Raw genomic sequence first — 23,447 nt, 5'->3', positions numbered from 1 at the left:
AACAACATTCCCCTCTGCTTGTCTGCCATCTTTATCCACAGGAGGCAAAACGACACCGTATCATTTTCCACCACATCAGAGATGCATACGCATTGTTGAAGCACAAGCATTTAGAAGAGAAACACAGGTTCATTCCGTAAGAAATGCATTACTCTATCATTACTGCTACCCTGCAACAGACACATTCAAACTAATAAAGAACTACCTGAAAACACTTTAATTCGACAGCACAGAAGCACAAACTTTGTATTGATTTATAAATGCAATAAGAAGCAATGAGAGACTAGTATAAAGTAGGGAATTAAAAAACACTGCACTTAAAAAAAAATAAAAATAGCCTCATTTTACAACTTAGTCTGATTATTTTTCTTGACCTTTCACCTGATGTCCAGGTCTGGCCAGAGCATGTTTAACTTAGCTTAGCATTGATAACTGAATCAGATTAGACCATTAGCATCACACTCAAAAATAACAAAATAGTTTTGATAATTTTTTCCGATTTAAAGTTTGACTCCAAGGAAAATTATTGAAACTTATTTGTCCTTTCTGAGAGAGATGCTAATCAGGGTTTGTGTAAGGTCGACCAATTTGGCATCATTCATCATACAATTTTGCATCATAGGCGGTGGTGAACTAATTATTTATAAACAATTAACTAATTCATAACAAATTAATTATTTGTAGCCTAATGTTTCAACTACCTGACCCGCATCGTCTTTGTTTTACCCATAATAAAATCATAAATAAATGAAGATATGTTACACACAGATAACCACGTCAATCACTTTTTCCGCTGGACTCTGGCATGAATAGGCAGAGTGATCTGTCTTGTTATAATGACGTTGACAAACCTGGTTGGTAAAAAAGGTGCGCAACCAACAGTATCTGAGGTTTTCATTAAAATTACTTAAAAATACTAAGTACAAGCTCAAAAGTGAAAGATTGAAGTAGTGTACTGACGCTTTGACACTTTATCTGATAGATTCAAAAGTAATATCATTAATTAAATATCACGTTTAACAATTATAGTGAGACACAATCCCGCAGTACATCCTTGATAAACTGTCCAATGTGCGATGGACGATGGCCAACCCTAATGCTAATGGTCTAATCCAATTCAATGATCTATGCTAAGCTAAGCTAAAGTCTGATCTCCAGACACAGAAATCAGCTAAATGGATTAAATATATGGTAAAACATTCCTGTTTAACTCTGGAGGAGTGAAATTGTAAAATTAGTCTATTTAAAAAAGAATCAAATAGAAAACAGTGGAGTCTTCCTATAAAAAAACACTCAGTTGAGGGTCAAAGTAAGAGAATGATGAGAAGTGAACTCACTGGAAACAGTCTCTCTGAGCAGACACATTCTTCAGGTATTGTTTCAGGGCCTCACAGAAATCACCCAACTGCTTCTGGGAAACTTTCATCTCCTGACGGATCAGGTACAGGGACTGAAGACAGAGAAAAAGAGAGAGGGAAATGGGCAGATTAGTTTGCAGCAGTCTGAATTCCTAATGAAAAACCTGAAAGTCTGTGGCCGATGGGGATATCTTTTGATTAAAATGCAGGCAAAGTTTACAAATACTTTGAACTTTATAAAAGAGATTGTTCTTTCTTCAGTCGAGCATTAAAAAAATGATTTTTTGTTTTGTTTTGCTGAAACTGTGGTCCTTGGTGTCTCATATAATGTAAGACAGTAGCTAATAGCACATATACAGAAACATTTTGTATATAAAGGCAAAACAAAATGAAAACCGGCAGCTCCTAGTAATAAGCTGGGGTCTTGGGAAGTGAAGGGATCATTCAGTGCAATGAAACTAAACATTATTTACAATATAGTCCACAGCCTTGTCAAATGGTCATGAGTTTTTTCATGAATATCTGGTCTGGAGTGCACACAACCGGTTGAATAGTGCCGTAATCAATGATACAAACTATAATGTATTTACAACTGTTTTATGTTTAAGAATCAAGGATAAGCACAAGCAAATTAAATAATTTATAATACATAAATAATTACATAATATTTCTGATAATATGTAAAGTAGTTACGTTTCTTTGTGAGATCAGGCTGCATGAAGTACTACGACAATAATCACGTCAGATGCTGATTATGTGTTTTTTTTTTTGTTTCAAAAGTTAGCAGATTGACTTTAAATACCATTTAATGCTAAATTTACTGTCATACAGAATGTAGCAGCAGTAAGTTTATGTCAGATAATATCTCAGATAGTCACTGAGTGTGTACTTTTAATGTTAATAAAGTTTAATATTCATTAACTAGATTATAAACTTACACTAGTGCACTATTCTGCACTTCTGAATGAACTTCTGTGGTATTTAAATGTTTCTGTAGTGTTGTGTCTGGCGAGGACAGACAAATTGCTTGTTGCTGGAACCTTGTTGTTGGAATACACTGCAAACCTGCTTCAACTGCTTTAAAAGCTTTGGCCCTCATTTACTCTGAGTCACGATATTTAATGTAGATGAAGGCTTATGTAAGATATGAATATATAGTTACCCCTTTAGGAGAAGGAAAAATAAATATGGTACATACTTAAGAGAAAAATCAATACAGCAACTCTTTTGGATAATTGCCTGAGCAACTAATTAATTCCCAGTGTAATGTAAATGAAGTAGAATTGTGGGAGTGCAGTTGGCTACGAAATGAAGTACGGGGCAAATCACATGGCCTGCTTTGTGACAAACACACACACACACACACACACACACACACATACACACACACACGCGCGCGCGCGCACACACACGCACACACAAAACAGATATGCTGCAAAAAAAATATAACATTTTCAGAAGGATCAATTTCCAACTTAACGGAAATGAAAGTGAACTGCCTCTGACTTGGATATTTCACATATAATTGCACCTTTCTGGTGTAACATGTCACTCAGGCCTCCCACTCTTTTCTAAATTGGTTCTGTCATCTTGAACCAGTTTTATTAAGTCTGAGAGATTTGATTAAATAACTAAAATTACCCCACGACACACTAAGAAATGATATGGTATAAATGTAATAATTGCTTGGCTGAATATTTCCACATTGAGACCCAGAGGAGCCTGGAGTGTTGATTAAAATCTGCATTTATTTTATGATAACCTAAAGGTCTAAAATGGCCATATGTTTTTTTTGTTTGTTTGTTTGTTTGTTGTTTTTTTTACCGAATTTTAACTAAAATATTCTCAAAATGTACATAATATAATGTCGTAAAATGTTTTTTTTGTTTGTTTTAAACTAAAGGAATACTTTTATTCAGTAAAAACATGACATGAAGGGTATTTATAATGCTGTTAAAATGATTTAATATAATAAATGCTGCTCTTTAAAGTCTCTGTTCCTAAAATCTAAAAAAAAAAATGATAGTGATCATAACAATAAATCAGGGTTTATACACATTTTTACTACAAAAATTCCAGGACTTTCAAGTCAATTTTCGTGACCTATTGTTTCATGTAATGTCTACTTATACGTGGTAAATCATAAGAAACGTTTAAATTTATTACGACATATTATAAAAAGGCAATAGTTTCAATTTATTTTTACATCTATGCAAAATAGATGATGCTTACACAGTTCTAATATTGTGAGAGCATGTTTTGACCAAGAAAAGAAAAGAATTAAAAACAACTAACCTCCATTCTAATATATTGACATTTATCAAACAATTTTTTAATAATCCTAATAGTTTGTTAAACTAGTAATAGTAGGTAAAACTATTTCTATTATAAAGCGGCAGACAGGAAACGCAAACACATGTAACAAGTTTCACATTTCATTGCATTGCAAACTTCAAGCTTGGTGAATTCTTACCTGTGAAATCACATTACATACCAATAGAAGATAATTTAAAATATGAAATTTAAAATTTGAAGCAATCCCTCACTTTTATTAATGTCTAATCATATTGTTTAACCCCGCCCCTTCTTGCAGCGCAGAAATTTGCAAGTACAAGCTCTCGTGTGACCGCAGCCTAAGTCGCTTTGGACAAAAATGTCTGCTAATGACTAAATGACTTTTTTTTTTTTTAGAAGTTTGTAGGTTTTTCTAAAAAAAAAAAGGTTTATCCAAAACTTTTCCAGGTTTTCCATGAACCCTGATAAATCTTTCTTGAACACAAAATCAGTATTTTAGAATAATTTTTAAAGTCACTGAAGCCTGGAGCAATGATGGTGACAATTCAGTTTAACCATCATAAAGTTTAAAAAAACCCAGAAACTGTTACATTTTAACAGCATTTCACAATATTACAGTTTTCTGTCTTTTCCCCCCCACAAAATAATGTTATGCTAACTTGAACTTTGAATTTTGCTAAATTATGTAGGCTTTTGATCAGAGAAAAGTCTGACGGATTCAGTGTGGGATTGCTTACACAGATGAACATAGAATTTGAGTATTTTTGGTTCTTCTGTGAAATTTTAATTATCTTCAAATATTTCCCAAGTGCTGTTTAACTGAGAGTATTAGAGAATATTTCTCAAACATAATAGTATTAAAGCGCCCCTATTATGCATTATAAAAGGTCATATTTTGGTTTTAGGGGTCTCCAAGAACAAGCTGATAAGCATGCAAGGTCAACAAACATTATCATTGTCTTATAATATGTATTTATTTGACCTAATTATCCCAACGACTCCCATATGATTAGTTCAGCAATTCATTTGTTCGCAAACCCCTCCTTTGTATGATGCTAATCTGTGCTGATTGGTCTGATGACCCAGTCTGCTGGGATTGGTCGACTGCATTTAGCGCGAGAGAGAGAAACACCCACCACAATTATTTACATTGTTGAAGTATTCAGAGTGCAGAGTGTATGTGTGAGCACAGTGCAGGAGTGCATTAATGCAATGCAATACACACCAGCATATTGCTCTATTCCTAACCATAAGTAATAACAACGACACACATTTAGTATTAATCCACACAGTGACAAAAGCTGAACTACAAATGGCATAGGATCGCGAGCTCAGAAACACATTTAAATCAGTAATAAAAGCGGCATGTGTTGCGTTTTCAACGTGGTTGTAGACACAATATGAGAATATAAAGAGCTAACCAGATATAGTACAAGCTACAATAACAAGTAACAAAACACAACTAAATACATATTTTGCAAGCTACAGAAAACAAGGAGGCAACCATTTTAGTCATACTTACACTTGTGAACTGGAAGAAGAAACTGATCCATGAACTGTGTAATGATAAAGCTCCTGTGAAGCTCTGACAAAGTCCCATATCAACAGACTTTTCTGATCCTTCCTTTAACAAATGTCCAACAAATAATCCATGTAGGGTAGATTATTTCAATAATCACCAGAACATTTACTGATCTTCAATGATGATCAGTCCCACACACAATCTCACTCCTCTATTGTTTGAAGGGAAAGGCGCGTTCACGTTTTACCGGATTCGGTACTTCATATTTGGTATTGTTTCAATGTCTACATCAATACGAACAGGCAAAAGATCTGGACGAATGACAAATCATTTAAAAGACACTCAATCTTAAAATCTCGAATCACACATGCACTTTCAAATCTAACCCTCAGCTGGATGTTTCATTCACTTAGTGCTGAGTTACACACTGTATGAAAGGTAACTTTCAAAAAACCATAATAGAGGCTTTTTAATAAAAACATTTTTTTGTCTTTGCCATGATGCTATTTTGCAAGATACAAGTATTCATCTTAAAATGTCATCAAAAGGCTAATGAATGTCATTGGACAACAGTGGTTTGTTCTGTAGAAAAGAAAAAGAAAATCTTCATAATACTTGGGGCTGATAATAAAATTTATTATTATTACTTCATTCATTCATTCATTTTCTTTTCGGCTTAGTCCCTTTATTAATCAGGGGTCGCCACAGTGGAATGAACCGTCAACTTATCCAGCACAAATTTTACGCAGCGGATGTCCTTCCAGCCACAACAAAACACCCATACACTCTTGTTCACACACTCATTCCCAAACATAGAGTACACTACAGCCAATTTAGTTTATTCAATTCACCTGTACCACATTTCTTTGGACTTGTGGGGAAAACTGAAGCACCCCAAGGAAACCCATGCAAACATGGGGAGAACATGCAAGCTCCACACAGAAACACCAACTGAACTAACAGGGGCTCAAACCAGCGACTTTCTTGCTGTGAAGTGATCGTGCACCACCCACTGCAGCACTGGGAAATTATTATTATTAATATTTCAGCAAAACAAAACAAAAATTAAAATAAAAAACATCCTTGCTCCTTTAAACATCACTAGTACTTGAAAAATAATAAAGACATTACAGGAAGGCTAATGATGTTGTAATATGCTCCATTACAACCACACAAGTGCACTTCAACAAACGTCATAGCAGCATAGGACATAAAATAGTGAGAAAGAGTATGCTTTTTATAGATTACAGAGTATATTTGGTATGTGCTGCATGTTATAACTGAGTAGTCAAATCTTTAACAGAGCATGTGTTGTTTCTCTGCAGGTGGGAAAGATAAAACCCAAACAAAACTATTAGACCATTCGATTTCACAGCCATCTTTTCCCCCAAAGGCAAGGGCAATAAAAGAGCAGAAGCCCGGTAATAAACCCTGAACTTAATCAAGATCTCCATGCCACCCAGCACTCAGCAGAATGCAATCAGAAACACTACATTACCCGACCTACACAAAACCCAAGTAGGATCCTTCGGTTTATCCATTCTCCTCCACTGGAGGCCTGATCTGATGGGCAAACAGGAATAATTAGAGGAATGCGTGAGGATTCAGAATCCAATTTCCTTTGCATTTCTACATGTGGCTCATCTGCACATTGCGGCTGCCTGCACTAATGTTTTTCATTAGTCTCCAGTGTTTATTATAACAGTTAGGGGCTTCATTCAAACTCATGAACTAAACTGATTGGTAGACGATGCAAATGTGACCCACTGTGTAACTGTTAAAAGGCTTCAGGCTCTGTGGAAAATACTCTTTGTATTATTAGAAACTTTAAATCTCTTGTATAGAAGACAGCATAATCAATATTTCTAGTGTGCATTTTTATATCTCTCATTTGGGTGTCATTTGGCATTAGCATTCCCCGATGTTGTGAATGTGCTTTGGATGTATGTGTATGATATGTGTGTGTGTGTGTTTCTCTTTAGCTCAGAAGGGAAGCTAAACTAATGAACCCTAAATACCCCCATGTGGAGTTGAACTGCTCCACTTCTACATTATGCATCAGACTGTGAAACACGCACACACTCACACATATGTGCACTATGAGAGCAGAGAACGTTTTATCTACCATGTAAGCTAAGCGAATGTTTCAGGTACAGTACAAGTCCATAAAGGAAAAGAAACCTCCCAGGGTTTGAAAAAAATTCACCGTTGCCATGGAAACTGGGGGATACCGTCCCAATTCTTTCTGATTGGCATATTTCTACCCCTATTTCTCCTTTCTCTGGTAATTCCGCATTTTAATTTCTCCCTCCTTTGAGCTTCAGCACCTCTCTAAATGCACTGCTTTGTTAAAGTCTAAAGGCTGGATGGTACATGTGACACAATTACAATTTTTTCTCTCTTATGTGGCAGAGATCAGACATGTGTAAGTGGAAAAAAACCACATGGATTCCAATATACTAAGATCAGTTTCAGGCCATGTATCTATATGTGGAAATTTCTCCAAATTGAAATAGATACATGCCTTTGTGTCTGCAGTACAACCAGGTCGATCAGATTTTCACCTGTCAATGCACTGAAAAATAGTAGCAAATGATGTCAACTCTGATGCTGACATCAAGTCCTGCATGAGTCCTAAACTTTAAAGGGCACCTATGATGAAATGATGATATATTCACAGTCATATTGGAGTAATATAAACCCAACAAGCCTCTTAAAAAAAAAAATGACATTAAAATAGGACCCAAATCCTAGTGATGTTGAGGCCCATTGCAACGTGACATGAGGTGTGGTTTTTCCCGCCCAACAAATTGATTGGCACCATGTTTCTATAATAACGTATATACACATGTCCACAAAACTTTTTTTTTTTTTTTTTTTACAAATAAACTGGGATTAAAATATTTGTTTCAACTCTCTGTGATTTTTATAAGTTTTATAACTTTAAAACCTTTTTAAAATACAGCAATATTTGTAATAAAATCCAAAAAATCTGTTTATGATTTAATTTTTTTTTCAGCAGCTGGGGAGTTACAGACATCTACCATACAATAACCGACATGAAATTACAGAAATTTACTAGAAATTTTAAATGAAGGAAATTGCTGTAATTTAAAATTATTTTACTGTAAATTTTTGAAATGTTGTGTTCGTTATTTTACTGTAAATTTCAGTAATTTAATAGCCGTTATTTTACTGTAAATTTCTATAATTTAATGTCTGTTATTTTACTGTATATTTCTGTAATTTAATATGTGTTATTTTACAATAAATTTATGTAATTTAATTTGATGTCCATTATTTTACTGTAAATTTCTATAATTTAATGTCCGTTATTTTACTGTAAATTTATGTAATTTAATGTCTGTTATTTTACTGTAAATTTATGTAATTTAACGTTTGTTATTTTGATGTAAAATTTTGTAATTTAATGTCTGTTATTTTACTGTAAAATTTTGTAATTTAATGTCCGTTATTTTACTGTAAAGTTTTTGTAATGTAACGGCCATTATTTAACTGTAAATTTCGGTAATTCACGGCAATTATTTTACTGTAAATTTCTGTAATTTAACGTCTGTTATTTTACTGTAAATTTGTGTAATCCCCGGCTGACAAAAAAAAAAGCCAAAATATGGATTTATTAAAACAGTATAATTCTTAACCGCTATAATCACCTCAGCCACATAGTGTCAATAAACACGCACATATGTGTGTGTGTTCACTCGAAACGGCATTTGTGTGAGACTCATCATTTCAGAAAGACTTGAATAAATTCCACAACAAATATATGAAATATACTTGGTATTTATGACAAATGAGTTGTATTTCAGCTTCATCCAAGTCTGTCTCTGTCACTGTGCTGTTTATCTGATGTAACACATAATGAGACATGCACATGGGATTGGTGTGCGGAGAGAGGCAGCGCATTTTCATTTAAAGCCACAAGCTACAAAAACAGTTACAGTGTGCTCAGACACTAAAATGGGAAATTCTGGAGGCTATAATAAATAATCTGATGGGTATTTCGAGTGGAAACTTTAAAGACACATTCTGGAGACACCAAAGGCTTATCTTACGTTTTATAAAAGAAGTAAAAAAAAAAAGTAGCCTACAATTACCAATACTCAGTGCAAGTTATTCTCCTGAAAAAAAGAAATGTTTGTCTTGGTAATCTTCAATCAAATTCTGACCATTGCTTTTGAACTAGTGGCCTTCTACAGTATGTTGATGTCAGTTTAATGGATTAACACAATATTCTTACCCAGCCCTTCTTACTGTTAGTTTGCTATGAGGGAATGATGCACAAAAAAGCCCTTCACCCCCACTCAATATTCTGTTTGAGTTGGAAGTGAATCAACATACTAAATAAAATGTCTCTGCAACTTCAGTTCAAGTGGACTTTAAATCTTGTATACAAGACAAAATATATTTAATTTTGTCATGTAGCACAAGCTAATGCATTTAAATGGTATGTTAACGACAGAGAGAGTGAGCAAAAGAAAAAGTGCAATTTAGAAAGAGCAAGCACACAACATCTGCCGTGTAAACAATATAAAACTATTGCAAATATCATGTCATCAAACTACTGACCACAATGTGCTTAAACACACTAAATGAACATGACACTAAACTTCTTACTGACCAAAAAAAGCCTATAGTGGAGGAAAAATGTAAACTTTCCTGTCATAAACTAAAATAAATAAATGACTATAATCAACCGTGATTAAGGATGCTATATAAATATGCAGAAAAATAAACACTGTGAACAAATGAACAACAGGAATGGGGAAAAGGATGGTCTAGCTGTCAGATACAGTGAGGAAATTGGAATTGACCATCAAGATCTGCAGTGTAAATGCAGCCTTAGAGGCGCAAATGGGGGTGTCCCATTCTCCCTCTCTGGATCCATCCCATAATAATTCCTTCCAAATGAGCAAAGATGGCATACATAAATGCAGTTGTATAACACATACACAGAGCTCTCCCTTTCTCTTTCTGACTGCCCTTGCTGGTTTTTATCATCAGACAGCTGATTTATATTCCTCTTGGCCAATCAAGAAAAGCAGCGCTGGTGGTGCAGGAGTGTATTTTTAACGGTGAACACAGCCTGTAAAGTAGGAAACTGCTGAGCAAACAGATGCATTGAACTGTGGGTCCGATCAGTCATTAGTCCACCCTCAATAAAACTGTCTTAAAGAGAAGATAAGAGCTCCTCTTTCTCTCAGCATCTGCACTCCATTGTTTTCTCACAATCTGAGGCGAGAGCACATTTTAGATGCTTGTGATTTAGACTGTAAAGGTAATAAATTAGCTGTTCATTTCTATATGCAAGTAGTTCACTGAAATGATTTACATAAATATTTGCAGGGTAAAAAAATATATATAGTTAGCATTAATCATATGCAAATATATGTATTCATACATATTCAAATATGAGAGGATGTGAAGATATCACCTCTTTGGAAAATCCTATGATCATCTACAAAGCTACCTGTCATCATATCTGTTCAAATCTTTAATAGGATTAGGTTCATTTTTAAGAGAAGGGAGTCAATACTGAGAACCAATTTCCTACCATCATCCCAATTAAGATCCCCTCTATTTATACAAGTACAGTGACATTACCTTCTAGATAAAGTTACACCACAGATGTTTCTTTGACTATATTATTTTTACAATGTTTTACAATTATTATTTTTATTGATTATATTATTATTATTACTTTTCCCAGGAATCCATTGCGGCTGGAAGGGCATCAGCTGTGTAAAACATATGCCGGAATAAGTGGGGGTTCCTCCCTCTGTGGCGACTACTGATGAATAAGGCAGTAAGCTGAAGGAAAATTAATTTCTTAACATTGTCTGTAAGTTATGAAATTGTGGAAAGTTCACAGAATGTTCAAATAGTCCAGCTTTTAGATTTTTTATTAATGTTATTTTGTGGTTTTGGGTTGATAAATAAGTGACTAAGGCGAAAGAAAATTAAATAATGAATGAATTTTACTACTTTGATAAGGGTTGTATATATAAAAAAAATGTTGTATATTGTAGATTATTTAAAAAAACAAATCTATAAGTTCAACATAGATTCATTTTACAGTGAATGTTTTAATAGAAAATCACAGAATGGCGCATTTGACTTAGATGCGCAGATTAAGCTAAAAGATGCCTTTAGATGTCTGTGTTCTGTTTCATCTCTGAGGCTATAACGCATGCACAAAACACCACAACTTCTGTTTCACATTTTTAAAAACATTTATTTATTACATTTTTTTTTCGGCTTAGTCACATTATTAATCTGGGGTCACCCTGGGGTTGCCCTTCCAGCTGCAACCCATCACTGGGAAACATCCATACACATTCAATTACACACAGAGGTGCAACGGCTTAGGGCTATGCGTCAACGCGTAGGCTGCGCCGTAGCACATGCGTGCGCTTGACGCAGAAGTATAAATCAGCCTATACTCTACAAACAATTTAGCTTACCCAAGTCACCTATACTGCATGTATTTGGACTTGTAGGGGAATTGGAGCACGCGGAAAAAACCCACGCAAACACAGGGAAAACATGCAAACTCCACACAGAAATGCCAACTGACCCAGCCGAGGCCGAACCAGCGATCTTCTTGCTGTGAGGCAAATGTGCTACCCACTGCGCCACCATGCAGCCACTTTTAAAAACATAGTCTAATACACTTCAATAAATTAAGCACTGTCTTTTTTTCTTTTTTAAAATTAATTGCACAGTCCTAACAACAGTTATAGTAGCTTTGTTTTAAGTATACAGAGATATTTTACCCCTCATCTTGAATGTGGAAGAAATTCTCCTAAAAATTTGGTGTCATTTTACCATTGCTTGACTATGTTGATGTTCTATATATGAATGCCTTAACCAAATGTCTATTAAACTCTGTTAATGGCGCTTTGAGGTTTGTTACAGGTTGTCGTAGACTAACTTATTATTGTGAACTGTATGCCAAAGCAGTGGCCTTCTCTGAATGTAAGAAGGTAAATCTACTGGATAACTCTGGTCTACAAGGCTCTGTGTCTGGCGCCTTTATACCTATGTTCCCTTCTTCATAAGTCAAAAAGCCACTATGTAAAAACTTATGATTTCTCTGTTCCCTGGCTTTGAACTGAAATAGGGAAGCAAGCCTTTGGTCATGCCGCCCCCCTCATCCTGGTATAGTCTTCAGTCTGAACTAAAAATGTCTGAGCTCATCCCAATTCAATCATTTTGCTCTATTCCCTATTTCTTTGCCATGATGAAAGTAAATAATATTTTACTAGATATTTTTCAAGACACTTCAACACAGCTTAAAGTGACATTTAAAGGCTTAGTTAGGTTAATTAGGCTAACTAGGCAGGTTAGAGTAATTAGGCAAGTTATTGTATAACGATGATTTGGTAACACTTTACTATAAGGTTAGTTAATGTATTTACTGACATGAACTAATTATGAACAACAATTGTACAGCATTTATTAATCTAAACTAAACATTTACTAATGCATTATTAACATCCAAGTCTGTGCTCGTTAACATTAGTTAATGCATCGTGAGTTAACATGAACTAACAATGAACTGTATTTTCATTAACTAAAGTTTACTAACATGAACAAATACTGTAGTAAATGTATTGTTCATTGTTTTTTCTTGTTAGTAAATGCATTAATTGACATTACTTAATGAACCTTATTGTAAAGTGTGACTGATGGTTTGTTCTGTAGACTATCGAAAAAATATATAGCTTAAAGGGGCTAATAATTTTGACCTTAAAAAAGTTTTAAAAAAATTAAAAATGCTTTTATTCTAGCCGAAATAAAACAAACAAGACTTTCCAGAATAAAAAAAATTATCAGACATACTGTGAAAATTTCTTTGCTCTGTTAAACATCATTTGGGAAATATTTTAAAAAGAAAATAACATGTTTAATGGGTATTTAATAATTCTGATTTCAACTGTAAGTGTTTTTAACATATTGTAATGTGGTATAGTTGAATAACTAACTGTATTTTTATCTATTCTTTTTATTTATTTATTTTCATAAGTTGTGTGTTGCGGACCTCTTGGTACCTTTGTAAATGAGATCTTGATCTCAATGTTTTTTTTTTATCTGGTTAAATAAATATATATACTAAACAATACTGATCTGCAGTCAATAGATCAGAGCATCTATAATCAATTTAAGTCATCCAACTGTTAAAACATACTCAAATTGCAACAACCCAATTCATAAAATCCTAAAGAAAACTGTATTAAACTGGCTCATTTTTGCTCTCACGGCAGGATAACCTGATAATACTGCAGGTGTGATGAACTATTTCCAGAAATACTTTATAGGTCCCGAAAAAAAATCTGGTTAAAAGCAACAAACACAGAGGCGTATGTTAAAGCTTTCAGGTGGAACCTGCTCAACCCCCATTTTGTCCTGAAATTGACAAGGATTAATGGATAAAAAGGGCTGATTTAATTACTCCTGATCCCTCCGATGTCAATAAGACTGAAGTCAATTTGAGCAAAGATCTGTTACACACTGAACTCGGTTGCACTATTCCATCCATTTCTTTTAAACCCAGCAATCCTTGCTTTATTAGATGGAAAACTTTTAAACCTCACAGTTCTACGAGAGATTAAATCTCAGCACTTCTACACTTCCACTTAACAAAAAAAGCTATGATTTTCTGTGTGTTCCCATCATGCACTACTGTGTGTATCATAGAGCGAGACTGATTTGTGGCTAGGCGAGGTGTAGTGTGATACTGCCTCTTATCTTTCAGACGCACAAATGACTCTCGGAGCAGGCTGTTATTGAACACACCGAGCAGGGGCTTTCATATATGGAAAAAAAGAAATGTGAGTAAATCCTGAGGAACAGGTGGCAGATCTGCTGCAGGTGTGTGGAACAGCACGGGGAAACCCATGAGGAGTTAAGCTGCACTTGACTGGGCTTTATTTATCAATTTGGTGTTTTTACAAGGAGAGAACAGGTGAAATTGGGCATGCATTGTCTTTTATGATTTGGTGTTTTTTTTTTTTGTCATGCTCTTTGGTATATAAGACGTGCTTTAGTACTTACTGCGCTAGTTGTGCCATCAGTGTCTGTTAGTCGCTGATGTAGGTCAAACCAAACTGTCTGCAACAAAACCAGAACAGAAAAGCCACTAGTGAATTCACTGCCCCCCTGAACTGCCCCTTGATGATCAATCACAAAACATGTGTACCTGACTTTAACAAGAAAGACTGAGATTACAAACAAAATATATGTGTTTGTATTAAGTAGTCATTAAAAATCATTTGAACAAGTTCATACAAGCTTAGTTTTTATTTTTAAAAGTATGTAAAATGACCGTCATTTAGCGTGGATCAATAATGCATGTGTAACAATAATGTCAATTATTTATCATATTTGTATTTAAATCACTCACATAAACTGTGTGTATGGGATCAGAAATAGCCCTTATCTTCTTATTCACGGGTGCTTATTTACTGTGTGCTTTCAGTTTGATTAGAGCTACACTATAACAACTTCTGATGTTAAAAATATAACTCTGAAGTTCAACAATGTGGCTTTTCATCAACATTTTATGTTGTGAATGACAGGACAAAAGAAAAAAAATCTATGAGATTTCCTTTTTTTGTTGTTATTGTACAGATTAATTTTTTCAGAGTGCAGGCCGACAAAAAAATCATATGGTATTTATAGGTTGCAATGTTAACAAAATGGCCATTTTTGCTATTCAAATAAGCATTACATACACTAGATGTTCAGGTGTTGTAAGCTACATATAAGAACTATTTTTTTTTTTTACGTTTCAAGTCAGTGTCAGCAATTTTTATGATTTGCATTAACATTTCATCTGATAACATTAGGCTGTTTTATTTTGGTTATTTATTTAGAAAGGCAACTGTACTATCACCCACTGCTTTTTAAGAGTAAAAGCCATGGATTGTCTAAAAATTATGCCAAAGGCAAGTAGATGTCAGAAATTATAGAAAACTGCAGGCAACGGGGGGTGGAGCACTGGCACAGTAGGTAGTGCTGTCGTCTCATAGCAAGAAGGCTGCTGGTTCAAGCCTCGGCGTTTCTGTGTGGAGTTTGCATGTTCTCCCGTGTTTGCATGGGTTTCCTCCGGGTGCTCCGCTTTCGCCGACAAGTCCAAAGACATGTGGTACAGGTGAATTGGGTAGGCTTAATTGTCTGTAGTGTATGAGTGTGAATGATTGTGTATGGATGTTTCCCAGAGATGGGTTGCAGCTGGAAGGGCATCCGCTGCGTAAAACATGAGCTGCATAAGTTGGCGGTTCATTCCCCTGTGGCGAACCCGGATAAATAAAGGAACTAAGCTGAGAAAAAAAATTAATGAATGAATGCAAGCGATGGAAAAGAAACAAAGAAAGTATATTGTGTAGTGTAATGTTGTCACAGAAAATAAAATATGGAATCATTTATTGTTGTGTTTGATTTTTCCTAAATATTGCTTTGTTAACAGTGACTGTCACTGTGGATTATTTTTAAATACAGTAATATTTATAGTTGAAGTCGAATTTATGAGCACTCCTGTGAATATGTTTTTGCTTTTTAAATATTTCCCAAATTATGCTTAACAGTTCAAGGAATTTTTCACAGTATTTCCGATAATATGTTATTTTCTTCTGGAGATAGTCTGGTTCTGCTAGAAGACAAGCAGTGTTTTATTTCTACAAAACAATTTTTAGGTCAAAATTATTAGCCCCATAAGCATTTTTTTTTTTTGATTGTCTACAGAACAAACTATCATTACACACTGATTTGCCTAATTACCCTAATCTACCTAATTAACCTAGTTAAGCCTTTAAATGTCACTTTAAGCTGAAACTTTAAGCTACCTTGAAACATACAGTATCTAATAAAATACTCAGCAATCGTCACATCACAGGATCTTCAATGTTGAGTTGGGATTATAGTTGACTATAATCAATGCAGAGTTAAATTACTGAATAATGGAGTAGAAATGGTAGTACACCCAAAATTGTTTACTTTGCTCACTATTTTCAAACATTTATGAGTTTCTTTTTTATGATGAACACAAAAAGAAGATATTTTCATTACGCATAAACATTTGAAACAAGTGAAGCATGAGTAAATAGTGAGTGAATTTTCATTTTTGGGTGAACTATCCTTTTAAGGCCTGTGACTGTGTGAACATCTCAGCATTTTAGAGTTTAAACATCCGGCCACCAGAAATTATAATGTTTGTAACTTTAATAAAGATTACAGTACATACAATAAAGACTGCAGTGTTGATTGTTCGACATCTGTACCTGAAAACTGTTAAATTCTTCTGAAAACTGTAATTCACTTTTATCTTTGTTATATTTTATTTATCTATGCCTGTAATTTATTTGGCATATATTAAGATTCTATTCCCAAAAAAATCACCCCAATCGATCTAAGATGAAGAATTCTTTCAAAATAAAGCTGTATTCGCGTCACAATATTTATCTCAGAAATACAAAATATCGCAATGTCAGATTTTCCCAATATTATGCAGCCCTACAGGGGGGCTAATCATTTTGACAGTGTTAATATTTCTAGATTAACTAATATTTCTAGATTAACTAATTGACATGATTTTCATTAAATACAAAAAAACTTTCAAAAAAAATTTGTACAAAAAACTATTTAAAACTATTAATTCTCAACTAATTAATTTTAAACTATTTCAAAATGCTGCTATTTTGAGTCACTTTATTTTGATGGTCGGTTTGTTGAATTTAAGTTACATTGCAACAAATTCTCATTAGATTATAAGTAGACTGTTAGGTTGGGGTTAGGGTCAGTGTAAGTTGACATGTACTTACAAAGTTTCGGTTTCTGTCTGCTTAATGAGCAGTATTAACAGATATTAAGCAGACAGTCTACTAATACTCAAATGGACCATCAAAATAAACTGTTACTCTATTTTTTTTTTTTTACATGTAATTACAGGTGCATTTGTATGATTAATTCTCAAATAATCTAGAATCTGAGCAGTGAGAGAAAGTAAGCAGGTATTATATTCCTTCCTCCCTGTAGAGGTTATATATTAAGTTATGTTTGGTAATGACATGCAAATAATAAAAAAAACAAAGAAACACAGAGACCCAGAACAATATATATTCAAAATATTCTCACTACATTCCAAAAATAGTGACTTTATGAATTCATAAGGATTTCACAGCGGTCCAGACTTAACATCCTCGCAATGCCTGAATCATTATCCGCTTCATAAAATGAGTGCCGCTGGTCTCTCCCGCCACTCCATCCATATGAACAGGGATCGTGCGGAATATTCTCTGCCATCATGGAATGACAGAGTACATAATGGCCGGTAATGATGCCACAAATTTGTGCAGCTGTCTCTCTCTCACTGAGGAAAATGACGGCGGGTTATCCATCAAAAATAATAGCAAGAATGACAACCGCTGCTCTGTGGAGTATGAATACTGCAGGGAAGGCATGAGCGTTTGTCTCCACAGCGATTGGGGCATTTCAGGGTGCCACGACTGGATGGAAAAGGAAATGATGCGTTTCCTAGAGCACATTATGCAGACAACAAGAGCACTCTGATCACTCATTCTGCTCTGAGCCAAAGCGGGTCACTAAAGTCAGGCTTGCGGTTTGCTGAAGCGAGGAACGGGACAAGAGAGACACACGGCTGTGTTGGACATTTCAATTAAAGCGAAGTGCTTAAGGATGGATGTTTAAAGGAGCCCGTGTTCAATCCTACATTGAGCCAGGTGTGCTGTATTGATTAAGCATGGCAGATCTCACAGTGGACTGAACAGAGGGAGTTTGAGATGGGAACTGCTCACAAAATGTCACTAATTTGGGAACGCTGAAGGCAAGGCAAACTATTGCAATTGCAAAAGGTTGCGTGGTTTACAGGGGTAGATAGGAAAAAAAAACATTTCAATATGTTGCGTGGTTTTACGTCATGATACTGTATTGATATTCTCATGGCAATGTTACTGTTATTATTATTTTTTGGAAAAATATTACCCTGAACCACAAATCCAGTCTCAAGTTGCAGTATTTGACGGAATAGTCAAAAAATGTATAGTATTAGTCAAAATTATTTTTATTTCATTATATATATATATATATATATATATATATATATATATATATATATATATATATATATATATATATATATATATATATATATATACAGTATATATAGGCTACACACACACACAAACATTATTATTAGCCCCCTTCAAATTTTTTTCTTCTTTTTTAAATATTTCCCAAATGATTTTCAAATATTTTTTCTTCTGGAGAATGTCTTATTTGTTTTATTTCGGCTAGAATAAAAGCAGTTTTACATTTTTTAAACACCATTTTAGGGACAAAATTATTAGCCCCTTTAAGCTATTTTTTTGTTTCTTGATGATTTACAGAACAAACCATCATTATACAATAACTTGCCTAATTACCCTAACCTGCCTAGTTAACCTAATTAACCTAGTTAAGCCTTTAAATGTCAGTTTAAGCTGTATAGAATTGTCTTGAAAAATATCCAGTAAAATATTATTTACTGTCATTATGGCAAAGATAAAATAAATCAGTTATTACAGATAAGTTATTAAAACTATTATGTTTAGAAATGTGTTGAAAACAGTCTGCTCTTTGTTAAACATAAATTGGGGAAAAAATAAACAAGCGGTCTAATTCTAATTCATGGGGGCTAATAATTCTGACCTCAACTGTGTGTGTGTATATATATATAGGACATTTTCACAGTATGTCTAATAATATTTTTTTCTTCTGGAGAAAGTTTCATTTGTTTTATTTCGGCTAGAATAAAAACAGTTTTTAATTTTTTAAAAACCAATTTTGGGAAAAAATTATTAGCCCCTTTAAGCTATTTTTTTTTTCGATAGTCTACAGAACAAACCATTAATATAAAATAATTTGCCTAATTACCCTAACCTGCCTAGTTCAACTTATTAACCAAGGTAAACCTTTAAATGTCACTTTAAGCTGTATAGAAGAGTCTTGAAAAAATATTTAGTAAAATATTAATTACTGTCATCATGACAAAGATAAAATAAATCAGTTATTAGAAATAGATTTTAAAAACTGATAACACTTTACAATAAGGTTCATTAGTTAATGCATTTACTAACATGAATTAATCATGAACAACACATGTACAGCATTTATTAATCATAATTAAACATTTACTAATGCATTATTAGCATCCAACTCCATGCTTGTTAACATTAGTAAATGCACCATGAGTTAACATGAACTAACAATGAACTACTGTATTTTCATTAACGTAAACTAACATGAACAAATACAGTAGTAAATGTATTGTTCATTGTTTGTTCATGTTAGTAAATGCGTTAATTAACATTAACTAATGAACCTTATTGTAAAGTGTGACCTTAAAACTATTATGCTTAGAAATGTGCTGAAACAATCTTCCCTCCATTAAACAGAAATTGGGGGAAAAAAAATTAACAGGGGCGCTAATAATTCAGGGGGGCTATTAATTCTGATGTCAACTGTATATATATATAAAATTAATTCTTAAATTAAAAATTTAAAAATGGGGGACGCCGACGCACGATATCTGGGGGTGGGGGACGCACGATATCTGGGAGATTATCACTCGTTTGTGGGCATCCGGAAGTCTCTGTGCATTTGCAGGAGACTGCCGAAACTTCCAGGAGACTTGGGATGTCTGGAATGACCTGCCACCCTACTCATAATTCTCTCTTCATATAGCCGTTTGCCTATTACATATCCATAAAACACTGTGATATAACCGGGCTCGGATCGTATCGCTTTCTTACTACAATCAATCCTTGTGGAGGTGCACATTAATGTATTTGATCTTCAGTGGACTTTCAGCAGTAAAGTTTAATCTACACTAAACTAAACTAAACTCAACTCAACTTCAGCTCTAAAAACTTGACTGATGGAGAAACATGGACTGATGTTAAAGGTGCAGTATGTAAGTTTGACACCCAGTGGTTGAACTAGGTATTGCATTTCTGGATCAAAACAAACGCAAGCACGGGTTGCCAGATTGACGACCAACAGGAGTGAATCTGACTATCAAACCTAAAGGCTGATTTAAATCGTGTTCTAACTAAAAGTAACGAAACGCATGACAATGATCACCTCAGGTATACCTTGTGTGCTTTATTCTGTGTTAAATACTAACAATGGGAGTTTAAATTAAATTTTACATGACATTTATTGCCATATTACTGAAAGCAGCAGCAGAATTATTGCAAACCAACACATATCAGTAATTCAGCATCTACATTTAATAAAGTTAAAGAGGTTTAATATGTATTATTAGATTATAAATTTTACCATTTTGTAAGTGCATATTCTGTGCTTCTGAATGGCTGCAAACAGCTAAATTGCTTGTCACTACAAATCTCATCACATAGCGTGTTGTTAGGACACAGGATTACAATGTAACCTGCTCACCTAATATTTATGTCTACCTAATATTTTTGCTAATTAATAACCTCATGTAGAACTATGAATCTGCTTCTCATTTCGGAGTCTGCTACTGTCCACCGAAGGTGGCATTTCGATCATGGGCGCATGCTTTACGAGCATTTCTGAATGACTGAATGAATGAAATATGCTGTTATCCACTAAGGCAACCTGGGGTGCTAAAATACAATTGGCTACACTGACACTGGGTGGGTTAAAAGAACCAAAACAAAGACAGCGTTCCAGCACGTAATGCTCATTTTCAAAGCAGAATAACAGACTTCAGCATTGTTTTTCAGATGAACATTATTCAGAATAATGTCAACAATGTCAATAATGTCCTCTTGACATGTTCCTAAATATCTGCAAACCTATTATGGTACTTTTATGCTTTAGAAGAGAACTTACATAGAGCACATTTAAGCTGCTTTGAATATAGTATACATTGTAAAAGCACTATAGAAATAAAGATGAATTGAACTGAATCAATTCACAGTAAAACCGAATTTTTTTCTATATTTTACATTTTTTAAATATGTATTATAAAACATATTTATAATACATTTAATCTAAACAATTTATTTAATTTAAACATTTAATTTAAACAATTAATCTATGTAATGCAAAGGTGAATTTTCAGCAGTCATTACTGGTCTTCAGTGTCACATAAACCTTCAGGAATCATTGCAACGTCCTTATTTTCATGCCTAATATAATTTTTTTTTACTACTATCATTTTTTAGGATTCTTTAAATACAGAAAGTTTTGTTTAGAAGAATAGCCTTTACTTGAAATAAAATGATTTTAAAACATTACAAATTAATTCCTGACCCACTTAAAAGGTCTAAAAGCATAGTAACGTGTTAATAAAAGCTACATTTTCCATTCTCCATTCATTTTCCATGCAAGCTCAACAGAATATTTTTTCTTTCTGTCATAAAACAGGTGTTTGTCCATGAATCCCTGTTAATCTGCGTCTCTGGCCTGACAACAAACATCTCCAAGCACCACAGAAATCTCTGCTGCTCAACCCAGATTTCCTCTCCTTCATCCCGGCTCACCATGACATGTCAGAACCTTCCCTCCACCGAGACATGAACAGACCAGTTGGGTTGCTTTGGCTATTCTTAGCTCCAGCAATAAGAACTTGCCTGCCAAGGACTCCAGTATTAACTAGGGACTCTATTAGACCACTGTGCTCAGTTGTGTATAAAATGACTGAGAGAAAGATAGAGAGATGGTGAAATAATGCTTAACCAATAAAAAAAGTTACATAAGTGTTGAGTGAAAGCAATCGAAGTGTAAAAGCTCCCATTAACTAGTGCAGTGCTGTGGTTGTCAAGTCTGTTTAATTGCTTCCTTTGTTTCATTCCCCGAGCAACGAGAGTAATAACTATAGGAAGAAAAGATTACTGCCTGTGTTAAATGCAATCTGAATCTCATCACAGGCCTTCATATGAACGTGTGTAATTATCAGTGTGTGCATGAGTGGATCTACGTGTAATAGTAACAGAAATTACAGAGCTGTCTTTTAGGTACAGTAATTGACCAATGGATTTTGAAATGAGAAAGTTCTCTCTCTAGATTTGCGTTTTAGACTAAAGTAAATTCATTAAAGTGGTATTGGATATTTGCAGATTACATGTATGCAATACTGTTAAAACTAATGGGGTCTGTAATATTTTTCCTATGATTCTGAAAGGCAGCATTTATTTGATTAAATTTAGATAAAATATTAATTAGTATGTTTTAAATATATAATATTACAATATACAGTTAAGTCCATAAATATTTGGACATCGACACAATTCTAACATTTTTGGCTCTATGCACCAACACAATGGATTTGAAATGAAATGAACAAGATGTGCTTTAACTGCAGACTGTCAGCTTTATTTGAGGGTATTTACATCCAAAATCAGGTGAACGGAAATAAAACCGTTTGCATATGTGCCTCCCACTTGTTAAGGGACCAAAATTAATTGGACAGATGATAAAAATAAATCAAACTTTTACTTTTTAATACTTGGTTACAAATCCTTTGCAGTCAATTACAGCCCGAAGTCTGAAACGCATAGACATCACTAGATGCTTTGTTTTATCCCTGGTGATGCTCTGTCAAGCCTGTACTGCAACTGTCTTCAGTTTCTTCTTATTCTTGGGGCGTTTTCCCCTCAGTTTTGTCTTCAGCAAGTTAAATGCAAGCTTAATCAGATTCAACTCAGGTGTTTGACTTGGCCATTGCATAACATTCCACTTCTTTCCATTCACAAACTCTTTGGTTACGTTTGCAGCTTTAATCTGACTTTCTTGTTTTTGAGGCTCACCAATGGTTTACATCTTTTGGTGAACCCTCTTTATTTAATCTGGTGTAGCCTGACTTTAAAACACATACAACTACCTCCTGGAGAGTGTTCTATCTTGCCAACTGTTGTGAAGGGTGTTTTCTTCACCAGGGAAACAATTTGTGGGTTTTATTTTTGCCATGCCTAATGTTTTTGCTGTCTCTCTGATGGGTTTGCTTTGTTTTTTCAGCTTAATGACGGCTTGCTTGACTGATAGTGACAGCTCTTTGGATCTCATCTTGAGAGATGACAGCAACTGATTCCAAATGTAAATAGCACACTTAAAATGAACTCTAGACCTTTTATGTGCTCATTGTAATTGAGATGATGAGGGAATAACACACACCTGGCCATGGAACAGCTTAGAAGCCAAATTGTACAATTATTTTTGGACTCTTAACAAGTGGGAGGCACATATGCAATCTGTTGTAGTTA

At 34.3% G+C, this 23,447-nt stretch overlaps 1 protein-coding gene across 2 annotated transcripts in view; it reads right to left on the bottom strand.

Annotated features, from left to right (window-relative positions):
* necab2 (N-terminal EF-hand calcium binding protein 2) overlaps positions 1 to 23,447 on the bottom strand; it is a 205,973-nt gene that overhangs the window by 14,218 nt on the left and 168,308 nt on the right. The window contains 2 exon segments of one of the 2 annotated variants that reach the window (NM_001328213.1): positions 1,338 to 1,450; positions 14,254 to 14,310. In NM_001328213.1, the coding sequence (NP_001315142.1) occupies positions 1,338 to 1,450; positions 14,254 to 14,310 (170 nt within the window). 2 annotated transcript variants of the gene reach the window in all.

Source organism: Danio rerio, chromosome 18 (genome assembly GCF_052040795.2).
Source record: "Danio rerio strain M-AB ecotype USA chromosome 18, GRCz13ab, whole genome shotgun sequence".
Taxonomy (NCBI): Eukaryota; Metazoa; Chordata; class Actinopteri; order Cypriniformes; family Danionidae; genus Danio; species Danio rerio.
Note: the sequence above shows the minus strand (reverse complement) of the source record. Positions and strands in the feature narration are given on the sequence as shown.